This window comes from Nansenia antarctica (assembly GCF_963989245.1).
Source record: "Nansenia antarctica genome assembly, chromosome: 9".
NCBI lineage: Eukaryota > Metazoa > Chordata > Actinopteri > Argentiniformes > Microstomatidae > Nansenia > Nansenia antarctica.
The window spans coordinates 16,814,441-16,836,981 of NC_137679.1; the positions used below are offsets into that span (position 1 = coordinate 16,814,441).

A 22,541-nucleotide genomic window follows, 5' to 3' on the forward strand; every position below is an offset into this window, starting at 1 on the left:
CAGGGGAGAGCTGTGGGGAGTCTCTCTTGCAGGGATTGGTCTCTCCTCACCTCTCACTCCCCCTGTTCTCTTTTCATTCTTTCTCTTCACCCCCACACCAATCCTTTTGAGTGGGAGGAGTTCAACTGGACATTTTCATAGCTCTCACCATTTTGCTGGAGAGAGGGAGACACACACACACACACACAGATAGAGACACACAGACACACACACACACACACACACACACACACACACACACAGATAGAGACACACAGACACACACACATTAAACAAATATGAAACAAATACAGACACACACACACACACACACATTAAACAAATATTAAACAAATACAGACAACATCATCTGTATACTGTACTCACAAAACAACACCCTCTGTTCAGGACACAATGAAAATATATAAATATATAATTTTTCGGGCTGTCAATGTTAACACGTTAACGCTCGCGATTCATTTGGAAACCTTAATGCAAAAAAGTATATGAGGCAAATGAATCATACACATCCGCAGGGGCAGTGGTGGCCTAGTGGATAGTGAGTTGTACACGCGGTCATGAGCTCAAATCCCACCTGGGAACACCACCACTAGTGTGCCCTTGAGTAAGGCACTTGGTCCTAAGTTACTCCTGGGAGACTGTCCCTGTAATCTCTAATTATAAGCCGCTTTGGATAAAAGCGTCTGCTAAATGGTTAAAATTAAAAAATGTAACATTCATTCATGACCTAAAACTGTTCCACATGGGAAAGAGACAGCTTCTACACAGACAGTGAGACTCATGACATTGATCAAGGTTCTTACCTTGCACGCAATCGCTTTGAGTTTCCCCAGCAGCGAGTTTTTCTTTGAGTACACCACCTCTTCCTCCATCTCTCCCTCGTTCTCCTCTCCCTCCATCACGGCGCAGCTGTCCGCCCCAGGCAGCTCACACTCCTTATTGGCTGACATCACCAGCCGAGAGTACCTATACTCCAGCCTATCAGAGAGAGGGGACGCACCGTTGGCATGACATTATCTGCAACACGCTTCAAAATGGGCCGTCTTATGGATAGGGTGAGGAAATCTGAGCTTTCCGGGAAGAATCCAAGATGAGATAGGGTAAGGAATAGAGAGAGACAGGACTTGAATGAAGGGATGGATGGAGGGATGGTGAGAAAATCTGAGATTTCTGGAAGAATCCAAGATGAGATATGATAAGTCATAGAGAGAGACAGGACTTGTGGATGAAGGGATGGATGGAGGGATGGATGGACAGTTGAATATACCTCTTGTTCTTCTTCCAGAAGAAGCAGGTGAGGGAGATGAGGAGAGCGGCGGTGAAGGTTACTAGCGCGGCCCCCAGCCGTATCCACAGGTCCCAGGTCTCACACGGCCGCGTCTCCTTCTCAGGGAGGGACATCCCTCCCACACACCGCCTTGGTTCATACCACACGTACAGCATGTCCTGAGGAGGAGACGCGCACACACACACACACACACACACACACACACACACACACAGACACAGACAGACACAGACACAGACACACAGACACACACACACAATTGGATAGGATACAGTATATAAACACAGGCACACAAAATATGCACGCAGAATACAGGATACATAAAGCCATTATTTAGTTATACAGTAATTATTGTCTTCTCTCGCTTAAGTTCTAATTAAGTCAATTCAACTGTGCACAAACACACAAGACAAACACGCACGCACACACACACACACACACACACACACACACACCTGTTGTCCTCCCTTGCAGGCGCCCTCGATCTCGTGGAAGTCTCTGTCGGTGCAGCGAGGACACGCCCCCGAGCTCTCCCACAGGAAGTGGAAGGTGCAGCCGTCACAGGTCCCCGCCTGGCACTGACTACAACAAGGACACCTTCTCAGTACGCCACACAGGACACACACGCACACACCTTCTCAGTACGCCACACAGGACACACACACACACACACCTTCTCAGTACGCCACGCAGGACAGGGACACACACAGTCACTACCACAGAACGAGACATGGACCCCCGCCACGATGTCATATCATATAGAGATATTTAGTCATTCTGGGAGGAAAATGAAGAATGAAAAAGTACACCTTATTGTTGTTCTAATCCCATGTTCTTAACCAGGGGAGGGTCTAAACCGGGGGAGGGTCTAAACCAGGGGAGGGTCTAAACCAGGGGAGGGTCTAAACCAGGGGAGGGTCTAAACCAGGGGAGGGTCTAAACCGGGGGAGGGTCTAAACCAGGGGAGGGTCCGCTGGTGAACCACTGTTCAGACCACCCTGAAATAGAGCCGTCGGCGGTGTCGGACTCTTGAAAGAAATGTGTGTGTTTGGCCTTGGCACACGATCCTCAGTTGGCCCACGATCCTCAGGTACCCTCCTCCTCTGAATCCCGACATCGCATGTAACAGGGTCATCCTTTAACAGAGAATTTGTAAGTCTCTGCGCATTCAGCTCGCGGATCGTTTCAAGCTCGGAGCGCTTTCAAGTCGGTCCTTTCAGTTCTGCTCTCCTACGAGGCTGCGGCCTCCCCTCAGAGAGGGTCAGGACAGGGGAGGGGGCGGAAGGAGACTTGAGTTTTGTTTCGAGGACAGACAGACAGACAGAGAGAGAGTCAGACACACAGACAGTCAGACAGTCAGACAGTCAGACAGACACACAGACATACAGACACATAGACACAGAGAGTCAGACAGTCAGACAGACACACAGACAGACAGACACACAAAGTGTACCTGGGCACTTTGAGCTCTCCTTGGGTGCTCTTCTCCGGGTTACAGCGAAGCGTGACCACGGCACTACGACCCGCATCACATGACGAGGTGAACTCCGGAGAACTGACCCACCAAAGAAACACCACATCATAAGAGACACAAAAACAACAACAACAACAACAAAAATAGTAAAGACATGCACGGTAGAGATGAATCATTGTGTCTGAGCATCTACCTACCTATTCTATTATTATATTACAGAATATATCAGTCTATATATTCACTGTCAAAGACACACAGTCACGTGATGTCCTCCTAGCTCTCTCTCTGTGTGTGTCATTAGAACAGGAAGGTGTAATCATGATCATGATTTAGATGCGTAGGCTACCGGTAGAAGAAGTTGACATCCGGAACCTTTTTTGAGGTCTCTGGAAACAGATCTGGTCTGGCCTGGATTCCATCCAGTTTACTGTCCACTGTCGCTCCTACACACAACACATTCATCAGTCAGTTTGTGTGTGTGTGTGTGTGTCTGTGTGTGTGTGTGTGTGTGTGTGTGTGTGTGTGAGTGCGTACTAACCCAGGAAGGTGTCTGCTAGGCTGATGGACTGGGAGGAGAGTACAGTAGGTAAGCCCCTCCCACTGGAGGGGATAATTGTTGACTGACAGATGAAAGACTTCACGCCATTGGCTGGTTCCCCTGTCTCTCCCTGAGAGTCAGTGCTGGATAGGTCAGTCACATTGTCTGAACACACTGCCCTCTGGGCCTAAGAGACAGAGAGGGAAAGATAGGTGAATAAGGAGGGCTTGGGTGTTGGGTGTGAGGTGTGTGTGTGTGTGTTTGTGTGTGTGTGAGTTGTTACACACAAGCATATTTGAGCTACTGTATAATGATAGTACAATGATAGTACCCCCCTCAAAGCAGGACTCAAGAAAGTATGTGTGTGTGTGTGTGTGTGTGTGTGTGTGTGTGTGTGTGTGTGTGTGTGTGAGTGTGAGTTGTTACACACAAGCATATTTGAGCTACTGTATAATGATAGTCCAATGACAGTACCCCACTCAAAGCAGGACTCAAGAAAGTATGTGTGTGTGTGTGTGTGTGTGTGTGTGTGTGTGTGTGTGCGTGTGTGTGTGTGTGTGTGTGTGTGTACCTCTCCTCCACACAGGCTGATGTTGAACATGTGGTAGTACTTGGTTCCTTTGGAGGTGAAGCTGGGCCCGTTCATCAAGGTTCCCACAGAGCCCAGAGAGCTGAAGTCAAAACTCAGAGTCACGTTGCCCTCCGAGTGGGAGAACGAGCAGTCACTGTAACACACACTGTGATCCTGTAACACACACACACACACACACACACACACACACACACGTCACATGATGTGGAACAAACTCCTAAAAAATCAAAGACACACGATCTTGCAGCACTTAAACACACAGACACACACACACACACACACACACACACACACACACACACCTTGCTGCTCCTGCTGGCCGGTCCGCAGGACTTGCAGGCGTCTTTGCCCTGAACGGTGTGCGTGGTGAGGTGTGTGTTGGGTGGGCACTCTGTACACTGGCTGGTGTGGGTGTGTATGTAGTGTCCGGGGGGGCAGGGCACACACAGGGAGCCGAAGGGCTGGGCTAGGAGAGCGCAGGGCCGACACGCAGACGACACGCCGTCCATGGCGTTACTCACAGACACAGAGTAGATACGCACCACGTCTTTCACATACTGACGCACCTGGAACACAGAAATACCATCAGTATTGTGTGTGTGTGTGTGTGTGTGTGTGTGTGCGTGTATGTGTGTGTGTATTCAGTGTGTGAGAGAGTAAGCCTAAACATTTCACATTTACATTTTTGGCATTTATCAGACGCCTTTATCTAAAGCGACTTACTTAGACAAATGTATTTGTTGTAAGTGAATCATTTATCCATCAAGTCATCGCAAGAAAAAGTAATCTAGGCCCGCGCCAGAGGCCATTGGCAGACTTGCACGTACAGTTGTGAAAAAATTAGGACACCCCATGAAATATTCAGTTCTTTTTTTAAGAAATATGGACATATCAATATTTTATATTCTTTCAAACAATATCTATAGATAAAGGTGATGTAACTGAACCAAAAACATTGAAATGTTACTTTGTTATCATTTATTTAACAAAAAATATACAAAGACATCTGACATCGATTGGGAGAAAGGCTTGCATGCACAGCCTGTTTAAAATCACCTCACAGCATCTCAATAGGATTAAGATTCAGGCTTTGTGGCCTGAGGTGGTCTAGTCTGGTCTAGTGGTCTAGCACCGCAGTGTCGGTATGGGTTAAACCTGGCCCATGCCCTGCTGACATCCCCTCTTCTCCTTACTTTCCTGTCTATCTTCACTAACTCTATCCAATAAAATGAAGAATATGAGTGACTGCCCCACAGAAAAATATAACCTTAAAAAAAAGAATAATATATCTCTCCATTTCATCCTTTTGAGCCATTCCTTGGTGGATTTACTGGAATGTTTTGGGTTATTATCATGTTGCATTGTCCACATCCCCTTCAGCATACATTTTTGGACATATGGTCTCAAATGTTCCTCCAGCACCCTCTGATACAATAAAGAATTCATAGTGGATTCTGTGATGGTGAGCTGGCCAGGCCCTGCTGCAGCAAAGCAGCCCCAAACCAGGACATCCCCCCCCATGCTTCAATGTTCTTGTGCTCAAATGCTGTCTTTGGTTTCCACCAAAGAATGTCTTCTGTTACCCCAAATAAGGCCCAAATAATTAAACTTTGGATTCCTCTGTCCAAACCACATTCTTCCAGAAGTCCTGGTCTTCGACTAGGTGTTCTCTGGCAAACTTTAGTCTTTAGTCTTTAGTCTTGCCCTGATGGGGTTTGTTTGACAGCAAGGGTTTCCTCCTTGCACACCTCCCATGAAAATCAAACGTGTGGGTAGATGCAAACTCTCTCTGTGGGTAGATGCATGTACTTTGACATCAGCTGTGGCAAGAGCTACTTGTAGGTGGCGTGATGACATTTTCAGACTGTTGGAGCATCTTGCAGTCTGCTCTTGGGCTGAACTGGCTAAACCTTTTTTTTAAGAAGCTTTTTGGTCATTTGCGGGACTTGAGAGTTGCCGACATGCTGAGCTTTTCACCAGACCATAGGTCTATGTGCATGTGTGTGTGTGTGTGTGTGTGTGTGTGTGTGTGTGCACACTCACATCAGAGGCGTGGTTGGTCCTCTGGTAGGCCCACGTGTAAGATACGGAGGCGTTCTTGGTCATGATGTGTGTGAAGGACTGCTTCTCCTTGCTGCCCTCCCACGACTGCACCACCGTCGTGCTCTTCCTGTTCACGTCCTAACACACACACACACATACACACACACACACACACACAAATGACATCACTTCCTTCAGACAGTTACACTCTCATACCGGGAGGGTACTGTACTGTATCTCGAATAAGAGCCTATTCCCTACTTTGGTGCACTACTTTTGGTCCTTTACTTTACTTTATTTACTATTTGTATAGCATTTATCAAGACAGCTGTCACAAAGTGCTTCACAGTACATTTGGAAGTATATTGCATAACACAGCAAATAAACAGCCAACAAATAAATGTAAACAAGCACTTCACAAAAGCAATAAAACAAATGATCAAATGATCAAATCAACGAATGATCAAATGATCAAATCAATACAGATATCAGAAGTAAAAAGAGAAAACAACTTGTAAAAAATGCCATCCAATATAAGTGGGTTTTTAAAAGTTTTTTTAAAAAAGTGGTACAGACCCAGCTAACCTGACAGTGAGGGGGAGACGATTCCATAATGTTGGAGCTACAACAGTATCCCTAACCCCTAATCCTAACCCACATTGAGCTGTAGCCTAGGTCCTATGGAAGCGTGTTGACTGAGAGGAGGGTGTGTGAAGGGGTCTCACCATCATGAAGTAGAGTTCACAGTCGGTCGAGCACGCCATCTCAAACACGAAGGTGATGCGTCCAAACTCCGCCGCCGAACCCCCCGTCATTGACGTAGGGAGCCTAAAGACACATTGACATTTAGATTTTAGGCATTTAGCACACACTTTATCCAAAGCGACTTACAACAAATACATTTGTCTAAGTAAGTGAATCATCTATCCGTCAGTCATCGTAAGAAAACGTTATCTATGCTCAGGGCCAGGGGGCGTTACAGTTAAAAGCTGTGAGCGAGTAGCGCGACTGCTGCATCCACGTAGAGGAGGCGGTGCTAGTCGGCCAGCAGAGGTGGAAGAGTGGAGTGATCGAGCAGGTGTTTGGGGTCTGACCATTGCTTGCAAGTAGGGAGGGACCGCACCAGGGTCTTGAATCTGAGGAGAGCTGCTACCGGGAGCCAGTGAAGGGTGCAGGGGGTGACATGGGATAATTTGCAGAGATTGAACACCAGACGGGCGACAGCATTCTGGATGAGCTGCAGTGGTCTGATGGGGAGGCCAGTGGTGGGGAGGCCAGCCAGGAGTGCGTTGCAGTAGTCAAGGCGGGAGATCACAAGTGTAAGGACCAAGAGTAGTCCTGCTTTTCTGGTGAGGAATGGACGTATCCTTCTGATGTGGTAGAGGAAGAATCTACAAGAGCGTACTGTCGCTGTGATGTTCGCCACACAGGATACGTGGTTGTCAAGAATCACCCCAAGGTTCTTTGGCTGTCTGGGAGAAGCTCACCGTAGAGTTCTCTACTGGGATGGAGAAGTCTTAAAGAGGGCAGGCTTTCCGAGGGAGGAAGATTAGCTCAGTCTTGTTACGGTTGAGCTTGAGGTGGTGGGCTGACATTACAAGCAGGACTGACTGTAAAACACACAGAGAAATGTGTCGCCACCTGTGAGTCAGCGGGGGGGAGGGGGGGGAGGAAGAGTTGAGTGTCATCTGCATAGCAGTGGAAGGAGAAACCATGCTAGGAAATTACCAAGCCAAGAGATTTGGTATAGAGGGAGAACAGTATGGAACAGGATGGAACCCTGGGGGACCCCAGTGGTGAGGGCTTGTGGAGAGGACATCTATCCTCGCGATAGGACAATTCCAATGATGTTGCGTTCGCGTTTCTTGATGTGTTAACTTTACTGCAGTTCGCTAGGTAAAAGTGAATTACTACTTGAGATGCGAAAGTTTGACATCGAGGCAGCACTGACTCAGCAGGGGACGTTATCTCTTTATATATCATTGCCATCCACAATGATATTAATCGATTTGAAGAAACATAATGGCTGACGCACAGACATGTCAATCATGGCTTTTTTTCAGAATAATAACAAGCAACTTCGGGTAGAATCTGTATCTGTTTCCGCTGTTTCCGCTCAATCATTACATTGTTTTACGCTGACTATTCTTTTTGAAACTCGTGTGTAATGTTTACTGTTACATTTTTATTGGTTATTTTATTTGTGTTTATTTGTAATTTCACTTGCTTTGGCAATATAAATGTAATGACTGTTTCCCGTGCCAATAAAGCCCTTTGAATTGAATAGAGAGAGAGAGAGACGGAGAAAGACAGAGACAGAGAGAGAGGGGGGTGACTCACTTGAAGCCAGGCACGTGGATGTTGAGGATGAGGTAATCGTTATCAGAGCCCCCTGCTCCACTGTGGATATTATCTCCCGCCACCTCCCAACCTGTACGAGAGGACATACACGTTAGCACACACACACTTACGCACACGCACACACACACACACACGCACACACACACACACACACCCACCGTTCATCCCGTCACACTTAGAGTTGCCCACGTTGAAGCAGGAGGTCTTCATGTTGGCCGGGAGAACGTTCCACCATTTATACTCATAACCCAGAACAGGCTCACTACCTGCCGGACACTGCTCACACACTGAGAGAGAGAGAGAGAGAGAGAGAGAGAGAGAGAGAGAGAGAGAGAGAGAGAGAGAGAGAGAGAGAGAGAGAGACACACACAGAGAGAGAGGGGGAGAGAGAGAGAGAGAGAGTGAGAGAGAGTGAGAGAGACACAGAGAGAGAGAGAGAGAGTGAGAGAGAGCGAGAGAGACACAGAGAGAGAGAGAGAGAGAGCGAGAGAGACACAGAGAGAGAGAGAGAGAGAGAGAGAGAATACCATCATTATTCATCACATTTGTTACAGGGACATCATACAGACAAGGACAAATTAATCATCGAGGGCAGGTACCCAGATATTGTACATCTATAGCGATATGAGGCAATCATTATTCAATTTTAAAACTCTACCAATTATCATAAAGAGCAGACAAGGACAAACAGTGGAAGGCACACACACTGAGAGAACGACAAATATTTTTTCGTTAGAATTAGCGTCAGAGACAGAGACAATTTAACTTCAACTCGTAAAGATGTCTAGGAGAGAGAGAGAGGGAGAGGGAGGTTTGGGGCATTCTTTGTCACCTTTAACCCCGTCAGAGTAAGTCCCGGCGGGGCAGGGTGAGCAGGTGGCTGTGTCGTTGTTATAGAAACCAGGGTTACATGGGGGGCAGGGCTCGCGTTCACCACTGGGGGGCAGCGTTTCAGCTTTGGCAACGCCCTCCAGGCAGATCTGAGGCTCAATCCATTTATACATGACCTGCGTCTGGAAGCACACACAGAGAGCCAAAATGGAGTCAGTAGAGGCAGCGTAGGAGTCGACATACAGACAAGAGGACACCTGGCCAAAATGGAGGACGTGGAGTCAGAAGGTCAGTATGACAGCAAGAGTCAGGGCCGGCTGTGGCCAGCGTCTAATGATCGCAAGGTCGGTGATTCGATCCCCGGCTCCTCCTGTCCATGTGTCGAGGTGTCCTCGGGTAAGACACTGAACGCCAAATTGCTCCCAATGAGCGGACCGGTGCCTTGCAGGTAGCTTGCCGCCATCGGTGTGCGAATGCATGCGTAATGCGGATGTGTGGGTGAATGAGAGGCCGTTGTAAAGCGCTTTGGAATAAGGCGGTCCGTTCAACATACAGTCAAGCGGACGCAGGGCCTGAATTTCCAATAGGCTTATATACAGTCAGCTATTACAACTGGAGTACAGGAGGGTTAGAATAATAATAACTTAATAATAACATTTTATTTGTATAGCGCTTTTCCTGCAAACGTTGCAGCTCAAAGTGCTCCAATCATATATTTTTCATTTAAAGGCAATATAAAAAAGATGGGTTTTTTGTCTTGACTTTAACATATTTGCTGAGGTTGCATCCCTAATGTAAACTGGCAGTGCATTCCACAATTTGGGTGCATAAAATGAGAATCTCTTCTGTATGTGGTACACAGAGAAAACCAGCGTCAGAAGACCTGAGAGCTCTATTGGGCTGATATGCTAGCAAAGGTCTTTCAGAATAAACAGAAATAGACAGAATACAGGAGGCAACAGGTTAGAAAAGGAAGGAAGGAAGGAAAGGAAAGAAGAATGGAAAGAAAGAAAGAAAAGAAAGAAAGTATGGAAATCAGATCTTTGTGTCAGCAAGGTGGCGAGGATTCCACCCAGCCTTTCAATTGGACCTATCGCTAAGGCACGCCCCAAAATAGAAATTGTCCAATCATATCACAGCAAAAGTCACGAAAGGGAGAAAACTCGGACAAACAACTCTCTGATCCTGAAAATCTTCTAGACGAAATATTCCTGTCGTCTTTAATAAAACATGTCTATTACTTGCTGTGGTAAATCAGAAATCAGACATTTGCCAACTCCCGCCATTGTAAGTCATTGAATGTCATTCAGTCACGGTCGATCAGTCAGTCACTGTCAGTGAAGCGTTGTTTGTTTGTCTGAGTTTTCAAAGGGGGCGTGGCTTAGCAATAGGTCCATTGGCCCTTAGTGGACCTTCCACCAATCAGATTCAGGACACTAACAGGCGGATGGTGGACTGATCTGCTCCTCTCACCTTGCCCTCGCTGTCACACAGAGTGTGGATCTGGAAGTAGTCCTTCCTGGAGCACGGAGGCCTGTCCTTACACTCTCCTGTTCCCTCCGCTGAGAGGGAGAGAGGAGAGTCAGAGAGGAGAGGCAGAGAGTAGAGGCAGAGAGGAGAGGCAGAGAGGAGAGGCAGAGAGGAGAGGCAGAGAGGAGAGGCAGAGAGGAGAGGTAGAGAGGAGAGGCAGAGAGGAGAGGTAGAGAGGAGAGGCAGAGAGGAGAGGCAGAGAGGAGAGGTAGAGAGGAGAGGTAGAGAGGAGAGGTGGAGAGGAGAGGTAGAGAGGAGAGGGAGAGAGGAGAGGTAGAGAGGAGAGGTAGAGAGGAGAGGTAGAGAGGAGAGGTGGAGAGGTAGAGAGGAGAGGTAGAGAGGAGAGGCAGAGAGGAGAGAGGAGAGGTAGAGAGGAGAGAAACAGAAAGGAAGAGTGGGAGAAAGAAGGAAAGAAAGAACTGTTCACCTCAGAGAAAAACTAGAGAAAAATTTGTCAATGAGACCACACACACACACACACAATACTAGCAGAATGTTATATAACCGGGCATAAACAGACTACATGAACTCTCTCTGGTGTGTGTAGATTCAGAGTGGGGATGTGCTGCTCATAATTTAAGCACACACTGGTCTTGACCCCCTCGCTTTGTGAGCCTCCAAACAGCGTCTGCATCAATAATACACAAAAACACACACACACACAGGACAGAGATACAGTACATACTGTACAAACACACACCCCTGGGGGCAGAGTTGTGTGCTAACAGGGGGCCACGATGCCCTGTGTGTGTATGTGTGCGTGTGCGTGTGCGTGTGCGTGTGTGCGCGTGCGTGAGCGCGCGCGCGCGTGTGTGCGTGTGCGTGTGTGTGTGTGCGTGCGTGTATGTGTGTGTGCGTGCTTGCGTGCATGCGCGTGTGTGTGCATGTGCGTGTGTGTGTGTGTGTGTGTGTGTGTGTGTGTGCACCTACGGGCGTACTGGCTGTTGGTGTTGCAGGGGGTGCAGGAGCTGGCTCCGTGCCCAGAGTAGGTGTCTCTGGGACAGGTCTCACAGGACGAGGAGCCGGGGGCACGGCTGAAGGTACCAGGCTTACAGGGGAAACACTCGGACGTATACGCCACTCCTGGAAAAGAGAGGGAGAGAGGGAGGAGGGTGGGAGAGGGGGGTGGAAGAGGGAAGGGGGTGAAAATGACAGAGAGAGAGAGAGAGAGAGAGAGAGAGAGAGAGAGAGGGAGAGAGGGGAAGAGAGAGAGAGAGGGAGAGAAGGGATGAGAGAGAGAGGGGAAGAGAGATAGGAGATGAGAGTGGAAGAGATACAGAGAGAGAGAGAAAAGTGCACCGTTAACACAATAAATTCAGCTTTGTGTTTGTACCGTATATGACGGATAGACGGAGAGAGAGAGAGAGAGCTCTGCAGGAGAAATGGAGAGATGGAGTGTCCTACCTCCTATCTGGACGTTCTTCAGCAGGACAGGCTTCACCACGCTGTCCCCTATCAGGACCCCTGCTGTCCGCCAGTACAGGATGTTAGTGCCTGACTTCAAATAAACCTGGAACAGACACACACACACACACACACACACACACACACACACACAGAGACACACAGGCAGACACAGGCAGACACACACACACACACACACACATACACACACCTTGATATCTACCATCAAACAGATGTCTAATGATCGCAAGGCCGGCAGTTCAGCGGTTTGAACCCCGGCTGGGCATCTGTCGAGGTATCCTTGAGCAAGGCACTGAACCCCTAATTGCTCCAGGGTCGCCGTCTACGGCCAACCCCTTGCCTAGAGCATAAAAGCACCAAATTCCAACAATTGACTGACAAGTTGATTGCATGGCAATAAAACAATTATTTTGTTGAAACACTCTAAGAACCTCCCAAAACTTGCCACTAGAGGGAGCCCTCACCTTAGAATGAGGTTATGACAAACATGACCGTACTGTGATACAGTCAGCACTCGAGGGGGGATGAGGGGGGAAGGCATCCCCCCTGAAATAAAAACGGTCAAAATCATCCCCCTTCTAAAACTGCCATCCCCCCTTTCCATCCCTTATGTCATTCTATCAATAAACGTGCTATTACTGCTATTTCAACATTTAGTTTTGCGCATATTGAGTAAAATACTGTGGGCGAGGGGGCACACACACATGTAATGACATTTTTAACAAGTCACTGACACTGAAGTCACTGACGCTGTGGGGATGCAAAAAATGTTCCCCATATGATAAAATCCACCATCCCCCCTGATTTTCTATTACGACTTGAGTACTGGTTATGACACACATGGCTGTACTGTGACACAGTGCTGTTACTGACTGTGACTGGCCCACTGTTGACAAACTTACCGTGTGTGTGGCCCACTCCCCGTGGGGGGTCAGCTTGAGCCACTTCTTATCACTAGACTGGTCCATCTCCTGACACTGGTCATTCTGGATCTGAAAACACACACACACACACATAGGCACACACAGGCACAGGCACAGGCACACACACACACACACACACACAGGCACACACACACACACCTAGTCAATAACCCTGTCATCCAATCACTCATTTGCATTGTCCATTAATAGTAGTCTGTCATCACTCAGTTATTCCACAAATACAGACACAGAACAGATCATTTAACACTAGAAGAGCCATGCTTTTTTTACCAACTAAAAGAGCCGCCTCGGGGGTCAACCCCCTCTTTTACAGTGCGAAGCTCCCATTTACACACAATGACCAGTAGTTGGCCGCTTGTAAATTAGCTTGCGTCCTACACAGAAAAACAAAGCAAAATAGCTTTATACTAGCTTATCCTGATGTGATTTTGAAAATGTAAGGATACTGGGTGGTAGAACGCACATATCTAGGAAAAGTCATGAAAGGAGGGTCCTGAAATTTGATCGAGTGCAAAGATAGAACATTTTTTTTCAATTCACGGCTCACGGCTGATTAAGTGTTAACAAGGCATGGACAGCAGAAGCAAATACCTGAACTGGATTCATGAATAAAAGTGGATTCAATGACTCACAAAGAACTCGAAGAGCAGGTTCTTGTCTGGGTACTGGTATTCGAAGGTGACCGAGCCCTGCTTCTTCAGATGGACCGCGTAGATGAGAGAGACCGTGCACTCATCCCTATTAGACTCCAGATAACTGCCCTGGGGGACCCACGACGAGCTGGACACACACACACACACACACAGACACACACACACACACACACACACACACACACACACACACAGACAGACAGACACAGATACACACACACACACACACACACACACAGACACACACACAGACACAAACTTGTTTACATGTTTGGCTGACGTCTGAAATTAAGCTAATGGTTCCCAAAGCGTTGCTCTGTGACCCAGTGACCTAGTTACTAAAACAAGTGCTTCTAGCCTGGCATAAAAAAGGGCTACTAAAAAGCCGGGCAAATATACTGGTAAAAAAAATAAAGTATCCTTCCTCTCCCCTCCCCTCCCCTCATACCTGTTGCAGGTGAGGGCTTCATCTCCACGGGGACCGTTGTCGAGGTAGGTTGCCAGGCTGCTGAACCCTGTAGGAATGGTGTCCCACTGGTCGAAGCGGACGCCGCTGCCCAGGGAGTAGGTGCCTGCAGCACACTGGGTACACTCCTGAGCCGACATCTCCAGGAACTCCCCCGCCTCGCAGGAGAAGGCTGGGAGGAGGGGGGGACATTTTAGCACATGAATAGCACTCACTCATATGCCTTACCTCACCACACACACACACACACACACACACACACACACACACATTGTCTAGTCCTGCCTTGAGGTGGGCACTATCGTACAACTTCAATATGGATGCACAGATACACACACACACACACACAACACACACAACACACAACACACAACACACACACACCACACACAACACACAACACACAACACACAACAAACACAACACACAACAAACACAACACACACACAACACACACACACAACACACACACACAACACACCACAGCCCTCTGCTACCTTCCCCAGGGTAACCATAGAGACTCCTAATCCTCCCATCCTGTTTGGCGGGGGTCTATGTAAACATGTATTTTTACTTCCTCCTTCCACATTATGACTGTTCCATTAATGCTCCCCAGACAGAAGACATCATGTTACAAAGTGTCACCAAGACGGATGGTGTTGGTGTGTCTGATCCTGTTTCTTTGTAACCCTGCCTAAGAGTAGAGGCTACCCACACACTGATCTGAGCTACTGATAAACCTAAACTGTCTTCTTCATGCATCGACACTGTACAATAAGATAATAAGTGTGTGCATGCGTGCGTGCGTGGGAGAGAGATACAGAGAGAGAATGCGAGGGAGTCTACCTGTATCATGCCCTGAAGGCGTTGAGTAACTAAATGTTTCAGAAGAAAAACAATTCTCTAATCTGTTTCAATAACCATACCAGGAAGAAGGAAACAGAAAAATCACAACAGAGCCACAACAACAAACATGCACATGACCTTTAGAGAGGGAACCAGCATGCTCTGGGTTGTCTATTCCTAGACTCAGGGCCTGGATGGGGTAAGAGGTCGTGAGCCTGAGGCCTGAGAGGGCTACTGACAGTGCTGCAGGTACTGGGGGGGACGGTCTTGTTTTCAAGGCTTTTGTTTCAGCACCATACATACATATAGACCAGGTCAATGAGGTACTTTAGAGCCGGGCTTGAATAATGCCCTAAAGGAGATTTTAGTGTATAGCCGGAATGTTGTCTAACGACCACCACCACCTCCGACATACATCGGACTTGTTTCCACATTCAGCGGTTGCCTCATGTGTGTTCTCACCGCAGCAGCCAATTCCCCAGACCCGCCCCTGGATGAGGGAAGTCTGATCGCCGTGCATTCCGCAGATTAGACATGTTGAGGTCAGGCAGTCAGCCTCAAGCCCCCCGCTGCTGACACTCATAAACTATCCCAGTCAGCCAACACATCCTCTTGTAGCCCTGGAGATATGGACTACTAGTTCAACATGTAAGATATGCACTTGGACACCAGAGCCCAATATTATACTATACAGTACTATATATACACTCACCGAACATTTTGTTAGGAACACTGTACTAATCCATTGATTCTACAAGATGTTGGAAACCTTCCTTTGAGATTCTGGTCCATGAGGATATGATTGCATCCTGCAGATTTTTCTTTTGTGAGTTGTGAATCTCCCCGTTCTACCACATCCCAAATGTGTTCTATTGGATTCAGATCCAATGACTGGAAGGCTACTGTAGAACACTGAACTCATTGTCCTGTTCATGAAACCAGTTTGAGACGACTTTTGCTTTGTGACTGGTTGCATTATCATGCAGGAAGTAGCCATTAGAAGATCGGTAAATGGTGGCCCTGAAGCGATGCACATGGTCAGTAACAATACTCAAATAGGCTGTGGCATTCAATTATAGCAAAAGCGGTGTGTGTTCATTTGTTATTCATAAAGCTGTGAAAACAATCACTGTGGCATTGTTTTTCAATGGCTGGATGAGATATTTTAAATATGTGGATGCACACCGTGAGAGAGAGAGAGAGAGAGAGAGAGAGAGAGAGAGAGTGTGTGTGTGTGTGTGTGTGTGTGTGTGTGTGTGTGTGTGTGTGTGTGTGTGTGTGTGCGTGTGCGTGTGCGAGTGTGTGTGGCAGTGTTACGTGTGATCCTCCAAGTCAGAGTTCCAAGTGGTAAACAAGTGGTCCATTCTAAGAATGTTCTAAGGAGGTTACATCACCAATTAAGACAAGTTAGTCTAGTGGCAGCCATACATGGCCTAACATTAACACCCCCCTCCACCATGTTTCACAGAGGTATTCTGTAAATCGTGAGCAAATACTTTTTTCTCCAAAGTTTCAACTTCCAATCACTCTGGTACATAGTAGTATTCATCTTAACTGTCCACAAGACCCTTTTCCAGACCTCTGCAGGCTATTTAGGTACTATTTACAGGGTTCCCACACCTTCTGAAACATCAAATTCAAGCACTTTTCAAGGACTTTCAAGACTCAATTTCCTCAAATTCAAGGACCCAACACGGCATAGTTTGAGACAGATCTAGATGAGAATTTATATAATAGGAACTATCCGCTCACAGACAACAATTAAAAAGATAGGCTTTTGAATGTAGACTAGAGGCTTGAACACTAGATGGTCTCTTGCCTTCTCTACCACAGCACAGCAAAACAATATATTGTGAAATATGTGTAAAGTTACTGTGTTAAGTTAAGCAATGTGACTTATCTAAAAAAATGTTTTGTTTGAATATAGATTCTTTTTTTCTTTTTTTTGAGAGAGAGAGAGAGAGAGAGAGAGAGAGAGAGAGAGAGAGAGAGAGAGAGAGAGAGAGAGAGAGAGAGAGAGAGAGAGAGAGAGAGAGAGAGAGAGGGGAATTCAAGCACTTTCAATGACCCATGTCTATTTTCAAAAACTTTTACGGCCTTTCTTTTCTCAAATTCACAAACTTTCAAGGATTTCAAGGACCCGTGGGAACCCTGTATTTAGCAAACTGTAAGTGACCATCCTTTTTGAGGATAACTAGTGGTTTGTAGCTTGCCGTGTAGCCCCTGTGGTTCAGCTAGTGACGTATTCTGCTGAGGGAAGTCTCTGACGCATTCACGCCTACCTCCTGGAGAGTGTTCCTGATCAGTGGGACAGTGGTTTGGGGTTTTTATTCATTATAGTGAGCATTCGTCTGTCATCCACTGGAACTAGAAGTTTGCCTTGGTCTACCAGCCTGTGATTGCTGATCTCACCAGTGCATTTTAATTATGTTTCAAACTGTTGATTTTGGCAAACCTACGGTTTTAGCTATGTTTCTGCCAGTTATTTTGTATTTTTTTCAGCCCCTAATAATGGCTTCCTTTACTTTCATTGATGTCTCTTTTGTCCTCATGTTGACAGACACCAATAGCAGACTGCAAACGCAAAGGCTAGAATCAATACAAGACATTAACAGCTCTCTTATGCCTACAGAAATGATGTGATGGAACACACCTGACTTACCAGAAACACCTGTCCAGCCAATAGCACCATTACCTTTGGGTACCCTGAAATAGAGGGACTAGTATGCATAGAAAGTGTTGTCATTTCTGAATGGTGAAACCAATACGTACGCAAATACCCTCACATAGCTCAGAATCTCTACTTTAACCTCAAATGCTTCACTGTCCCATTACTTAAGCAAAGCACTGTATAACGTATATTTGTAGTTAACGTTTGTAGTTAACGTTCCGTTATGGATCGCAAACGAAATCTCATTGGCACACTAGCTGTTCCCACTACAAAAGCCCTCGAATGCATTGTGGGAGTTATGACTTCACCAACTGGCAGCTATGAGTTTCCAGGAAAGGAAGGAACAAACCATTAGGCGGCTCTGGGGTTATTGGCCTCCGATTCTGTTCTGAGGTCAGCTGGAGGAGAACCAGGGAGAGCCAATCAGATTGTCATAATACTGTGTAGGGAATTCCAGGCTGCTGATAAGAAGGTGAGAAAAATCAAGCCTAACACTACTACTGATGACAGGGTCTCTCTCTCACACACACACAAACACACACACACACACACACACACACACACAGGCACAGATACAGACACAGACACACAGACACACACACACTACTACTTACTGCACTCGGTTCCTTGTACTGGCTCTGGTAGTCCCGTGCAGGCTCCCCCCCACACACACACACACACACACACACACACAGACACAGACACACACACACAGACGCAAACACACAGACACACACACACTACTACTTACTGCACTCTGTCCCTTGTACTGGCTCTGGGAGTCCCGTGCAGGCTCCTGGCCGCTGAGGGATGGCCACTCTCCATCTGGAGCCCGTGTTGTCACACTCTGTGTACTCATAGTAGTAATCAGTCTGCAGGACACACACACACACACACAATGATGAATCTACAAAACAGTGACACACACACACACACACAATGATGAATCGGCAAAACAGTGACAGACACACACACACACAGACACACACACACATCAGCATCAGTCTGTGTGCCAAGAGCAGACTGCTCTGTCGAGAGCGGGTGGATAAGAGTTTGACTGGAGCATCGGACGAGAAAAGCCAATGAGGGGACGCTTGGAGAAAGAGAGAGAGAGAGAGACAGAGAGACAGAGAGAGAGAGAGAGAGAGAGAGAGAGAGAGAGGGAGAGAGACAGAGAGAGAGAAAGAGAGAGAGAGGGAGAGAGACAGAGAGAGAGAGAGAGAGAGAGAGAGAGAGAGAGAGAGAGAGAGAAGAGAGAGAGAGAGAGAGAGAGAGAGAGACAGAGAGAGAGAGAGAGAGAGAGAAAGGACGCAGTCCTGGAAGCAGTTGAGTAAACAGCAGACATCATGGGTTATCTCCAGCCACACCCACCTCTCTAGCCTGGGCACACAACATTCCATCGCCATGGTGACTGGAAGGGCACTAGCCACAGCTGTGGGTCAGCAGGGTTAGAAACGGTTACGACATTTCCATATCGGCTCATGGTACGATTAGGCATGAGGTCTAACCGATGCTATAGATAATAGTTTGGTTGGATGTCAACATTCCTCGAATCACCTCAGACGATACTATCTCCCAGCTATGAAAACCAGATTTGGTATTTGGTTCACCGTCAAGAAGATTGTGGCTCGGTCAATGTCAGCATTGAATGGGAATGGAGATGTGAAGAATGTGGACTGGACGACACTTTGGTCGGGTCTCCCGTGGTGGTCTGGTCAGGCTGTAGACCAAACCCCCCACCCCTAACCCAGAGAAGAGAGGAGGCGCATATTTGAGCCTGGGGAGTCATTCTTATTGGCACACACACAGACACATACACACACTAATACTGTACACACACACACACACACATACACTCATACTCTACACACACACACACAAACACAGTCATTAGTGTTTTGTGACAGTATTTGGTTAGATCTATTTGCATCCTTCGGTGTACCGTACACCCATGATCTGGCACGGCCATGGATGTATATCACATGTGGGTCTGATTTCAAATGATTTACCGGTCTCTCTCCCTCTCCCTTCCTCTCTCTCACAGGATGACATAACTCATCGTCATGCATTACTCCCATGAAAGCTCAGCACAATCAATGCTCAGGCCATGAACATACGTTATGTTTAACAGCCTGTCTATCTCTATCCAACCTGTTAGCTCCGCTCTTCTTACATGGAAATATTATATTTCAAGTATGGCAAAAAGATGTTAAGATAGGCTTATTATAAATCCTTGTAGAAGGGCCAGGATTTTAATGGCCAGGATGCAGGCGTCAATCAGAGCTGTTTCATGTGTGAGTGATTGATGAGTGATTGTCATTATAGACAGTGTTGTTTATTAGGCGTCAGGCCTGGACTCAGAGGTTGCCATAGCTGAGAGACAGAGGGAAGGAAAAGCTGCTCCATGCAGGAAACTGATAAGGCTCAGTGTCTGCCTTGAGAGTGGTGAAGTCCAACACTAACCAGACCACTGTACAAGCATGCACGCAGGCACACACACACACACACACACACACACTCTCACTCTCTCACTCTCTCACTCTCTCTCTCTCTCTCTCTCTCTCTCTCTCTCTCTCTCTCTCTCTCTCTCTCTCTCTCTCTCTCTCTCTTTCCCTCACAAACTCTTACAAATACACACACACACACACACACACACACACACACACACACACACACACACACGCTTCAAAACCAGTTCATACACAAGTAGACAAAACACCAAGAATCTAAGCAATCCAAGCAAGAATCCAACATCACTGCCTAGTTTCAGTGAATAGCCTACTACACACCCGAGATAAAATACTCCCCCATACAGCAACAGAGAGGATGACCAGTCATGGTTTTTTAGTCCAGATGTCTTGTTATCTCAGTCAGTGTTCAAATGACACAGGATCGATACTACGGAGAGCGGTGGGTCTGGAACTGCATTAGTGTCACAACCTGATCACTCACCTGCCTGGACGGGACGGGACCAGACAGAAGGCAGTCGTAGGTGTGAGGGAGGGGGTTACTACTGTGTTGACTATTTATGGATCAAATGCATGGATCTCGTCGGAAGTGTTTAATCGATCTTTCATTGGAGCCTATTTGGTATGGTCGGCGGATGACACAACTCCCTGTTATTCTCCTAAAGCATAATATGCTACCATCTCTCTTAAATAGGATAGTATTGTGGATCACAGGCACAATTACAAATATGTCACCAGGTCGTGAGCTTAGAATTATAAGGTTCTATCTTCGTTTAAGGTAGTTCAGAGATAATGAGCGTCACAGTTTTTACATTCCATTATGTTCTGTGAGATGGAACCTTTGTATTTTATGAATTACTAACTCAAAAATGTCAACATTTTAAAAATAACACCACACAGGCATTAATAAACACCTAATGGATCAGATCATGTAAAAAAACTCAATTTTGACCAAAATGGAGATAGAACCTTATAATTCTAACGTCACCAGGTGAGACAATAACTCACTCCACCAACACACAGAACCGACACTCACCTCGGTACACAGACGAGTGCCTCTTGCCCCGGCAGCCTGGATCGACCCGAGGAGAAGGAGAGCGCAATAAGCGATCACCCAAGAGGAACCCATGATATGAGGATCAACGGAGACAAATAAAAGCCTAGCCCGATCAAGACCATAAAGCAATGACCTATCCTATGTTATTGCTGGTTGTAATTCACGAAGTGCCGATTGAGTCGTGTTTCCGAGGATGCCAGTCAATGATGGAAGTCTCTTCTGTCTTTACACCTGCGACCGATGGGTTCGGGTGATCGGTTGTGATTCGCGCATCCTATCGGGTTTTGACGCGCCAGTGACGTCTACGTCGCAAATGACTGTGTTGGGTTATGGGGTTGTGAATTATTTTTATTTTATTTTCGGTGGATAACAAACGTGCATTGAAATCCTTGTTATGACGAATGATCCAAATGAATAAATGCGTGTGGTAGCGTGAATATATATTTTTTTTATAGTCCTTATAGGTTTAGCCTATTGATAACCAAACATTACAAGCATGCATGCTCTCCTATTGATCACTAGAGGGAAGCCGTGTTCTGTTTTTGACCAGGTGAGCTAGGCCTACTACTCACACAAAAGGCCATAGTCATAGTGACTGGCAGCGGTGGGAACTGGTAACAGTCGAGGTTCTTTCCCTTCTGGACCGTAGAGGATATTTCCTTCATGTGGCTGTGTCATACTAACAGATACTACTGGATGAACAGGAAGAAGAGAAGGAGCAGGCTGAGGAGCTGAACATTATTGTGTGATCCTGATAGGCCTACGTCATCAGGTTATGATGACTGGTAATGTTCTCAAGAAGCCAACCAGTGTCAGTGGAACAGAGATGGGCTGGGGCCATAATATCCTTCTTTATTAATTAGATTTGGTATTATTTATCGCTGAGTCATAGCTTCAAGTATTGTATAGTATAGTAGTATAGTATAGTAGATAGTGTACATAGCCTTTATTTATGTCAACCAGCTCTTTTCTCTTTTTTATTTTACCCTTGGCTCTCTTGTTTTTAGTCTTTTTTCCAAGCACCAGGGGAGCCCCCCCTCCTAAATGTCGTTGTATGGTACCTGTACTGTATTAATGACAATAAAGACCATTCATTCATTCATTCATTGATTCGATCTGGCTGGTTTTAGGAGGCGAGGGTAATCCTGTCTGAGACTGAAGACCTGGAACCAGACACAAGCTATTAGTTATGTACGATTGACTTGAGAGTGAAGCCCTTTGACAACCAGTGGTCGATTCTGGGTGACGTTAACCAGATTTATGTGGAGTGGAACTCGATTAACGAGTCTGTGGCAATATGACACTGCATTTCTGCGTTCCATGCTCTAATCTTTCTCTTTCGTTCTGACTTTGG

At 46.7% G+C, this 22,541-nt stretch overlaps 1 protein-coding gene across 1 annotated transcript; it reads right to left on the bottom strand.

Moving 5' to 3' along the window:
• elapor2a (endosome-lysosome associated apoptosis and autophagy regulator family member 2a) lies at window positions 1–21,259 on the bottom strand (the record flags this gene model as incomplete). Its single annotated transcript, XM_080539559.1, has 22 exons — window positions 1–155; window positions 804–978; window positions 1,268–1,446; window positions 1,744–1,870; window positions 2,742–2,843; window positions 3,109–3,205; window positions 3,301–3,487; window positions 3,872–4,045; window positions 4,195–4,458; window positions 5,936–6,073; window positions 6,661–6,763; window positions 8,276–8,366; window positions 8,455–8,583; window positions 9,129–9,309; window positions 10,601–10,689; window positions 11,588–11,740; window positions 12,062–12,167; window positions 12,985–13,074; window positions 13,659–13,806; window positions 14,128–14,317; window positions 18,414–18,534; window positions 21,167–21,259. The coding sequence occupies 22 exons, from the start codon at window positions 21,257–21,259 to the stop codon at window positions 87–89; spliced, it is 3,006 nt and encodes a 1,001-aa protein (XP_080395685.1). The 3' UTR covers window positions 1–86.
• Between the last annotated feature and the right edge of the window lie 1,282 nt (window positions 21,260–22,541).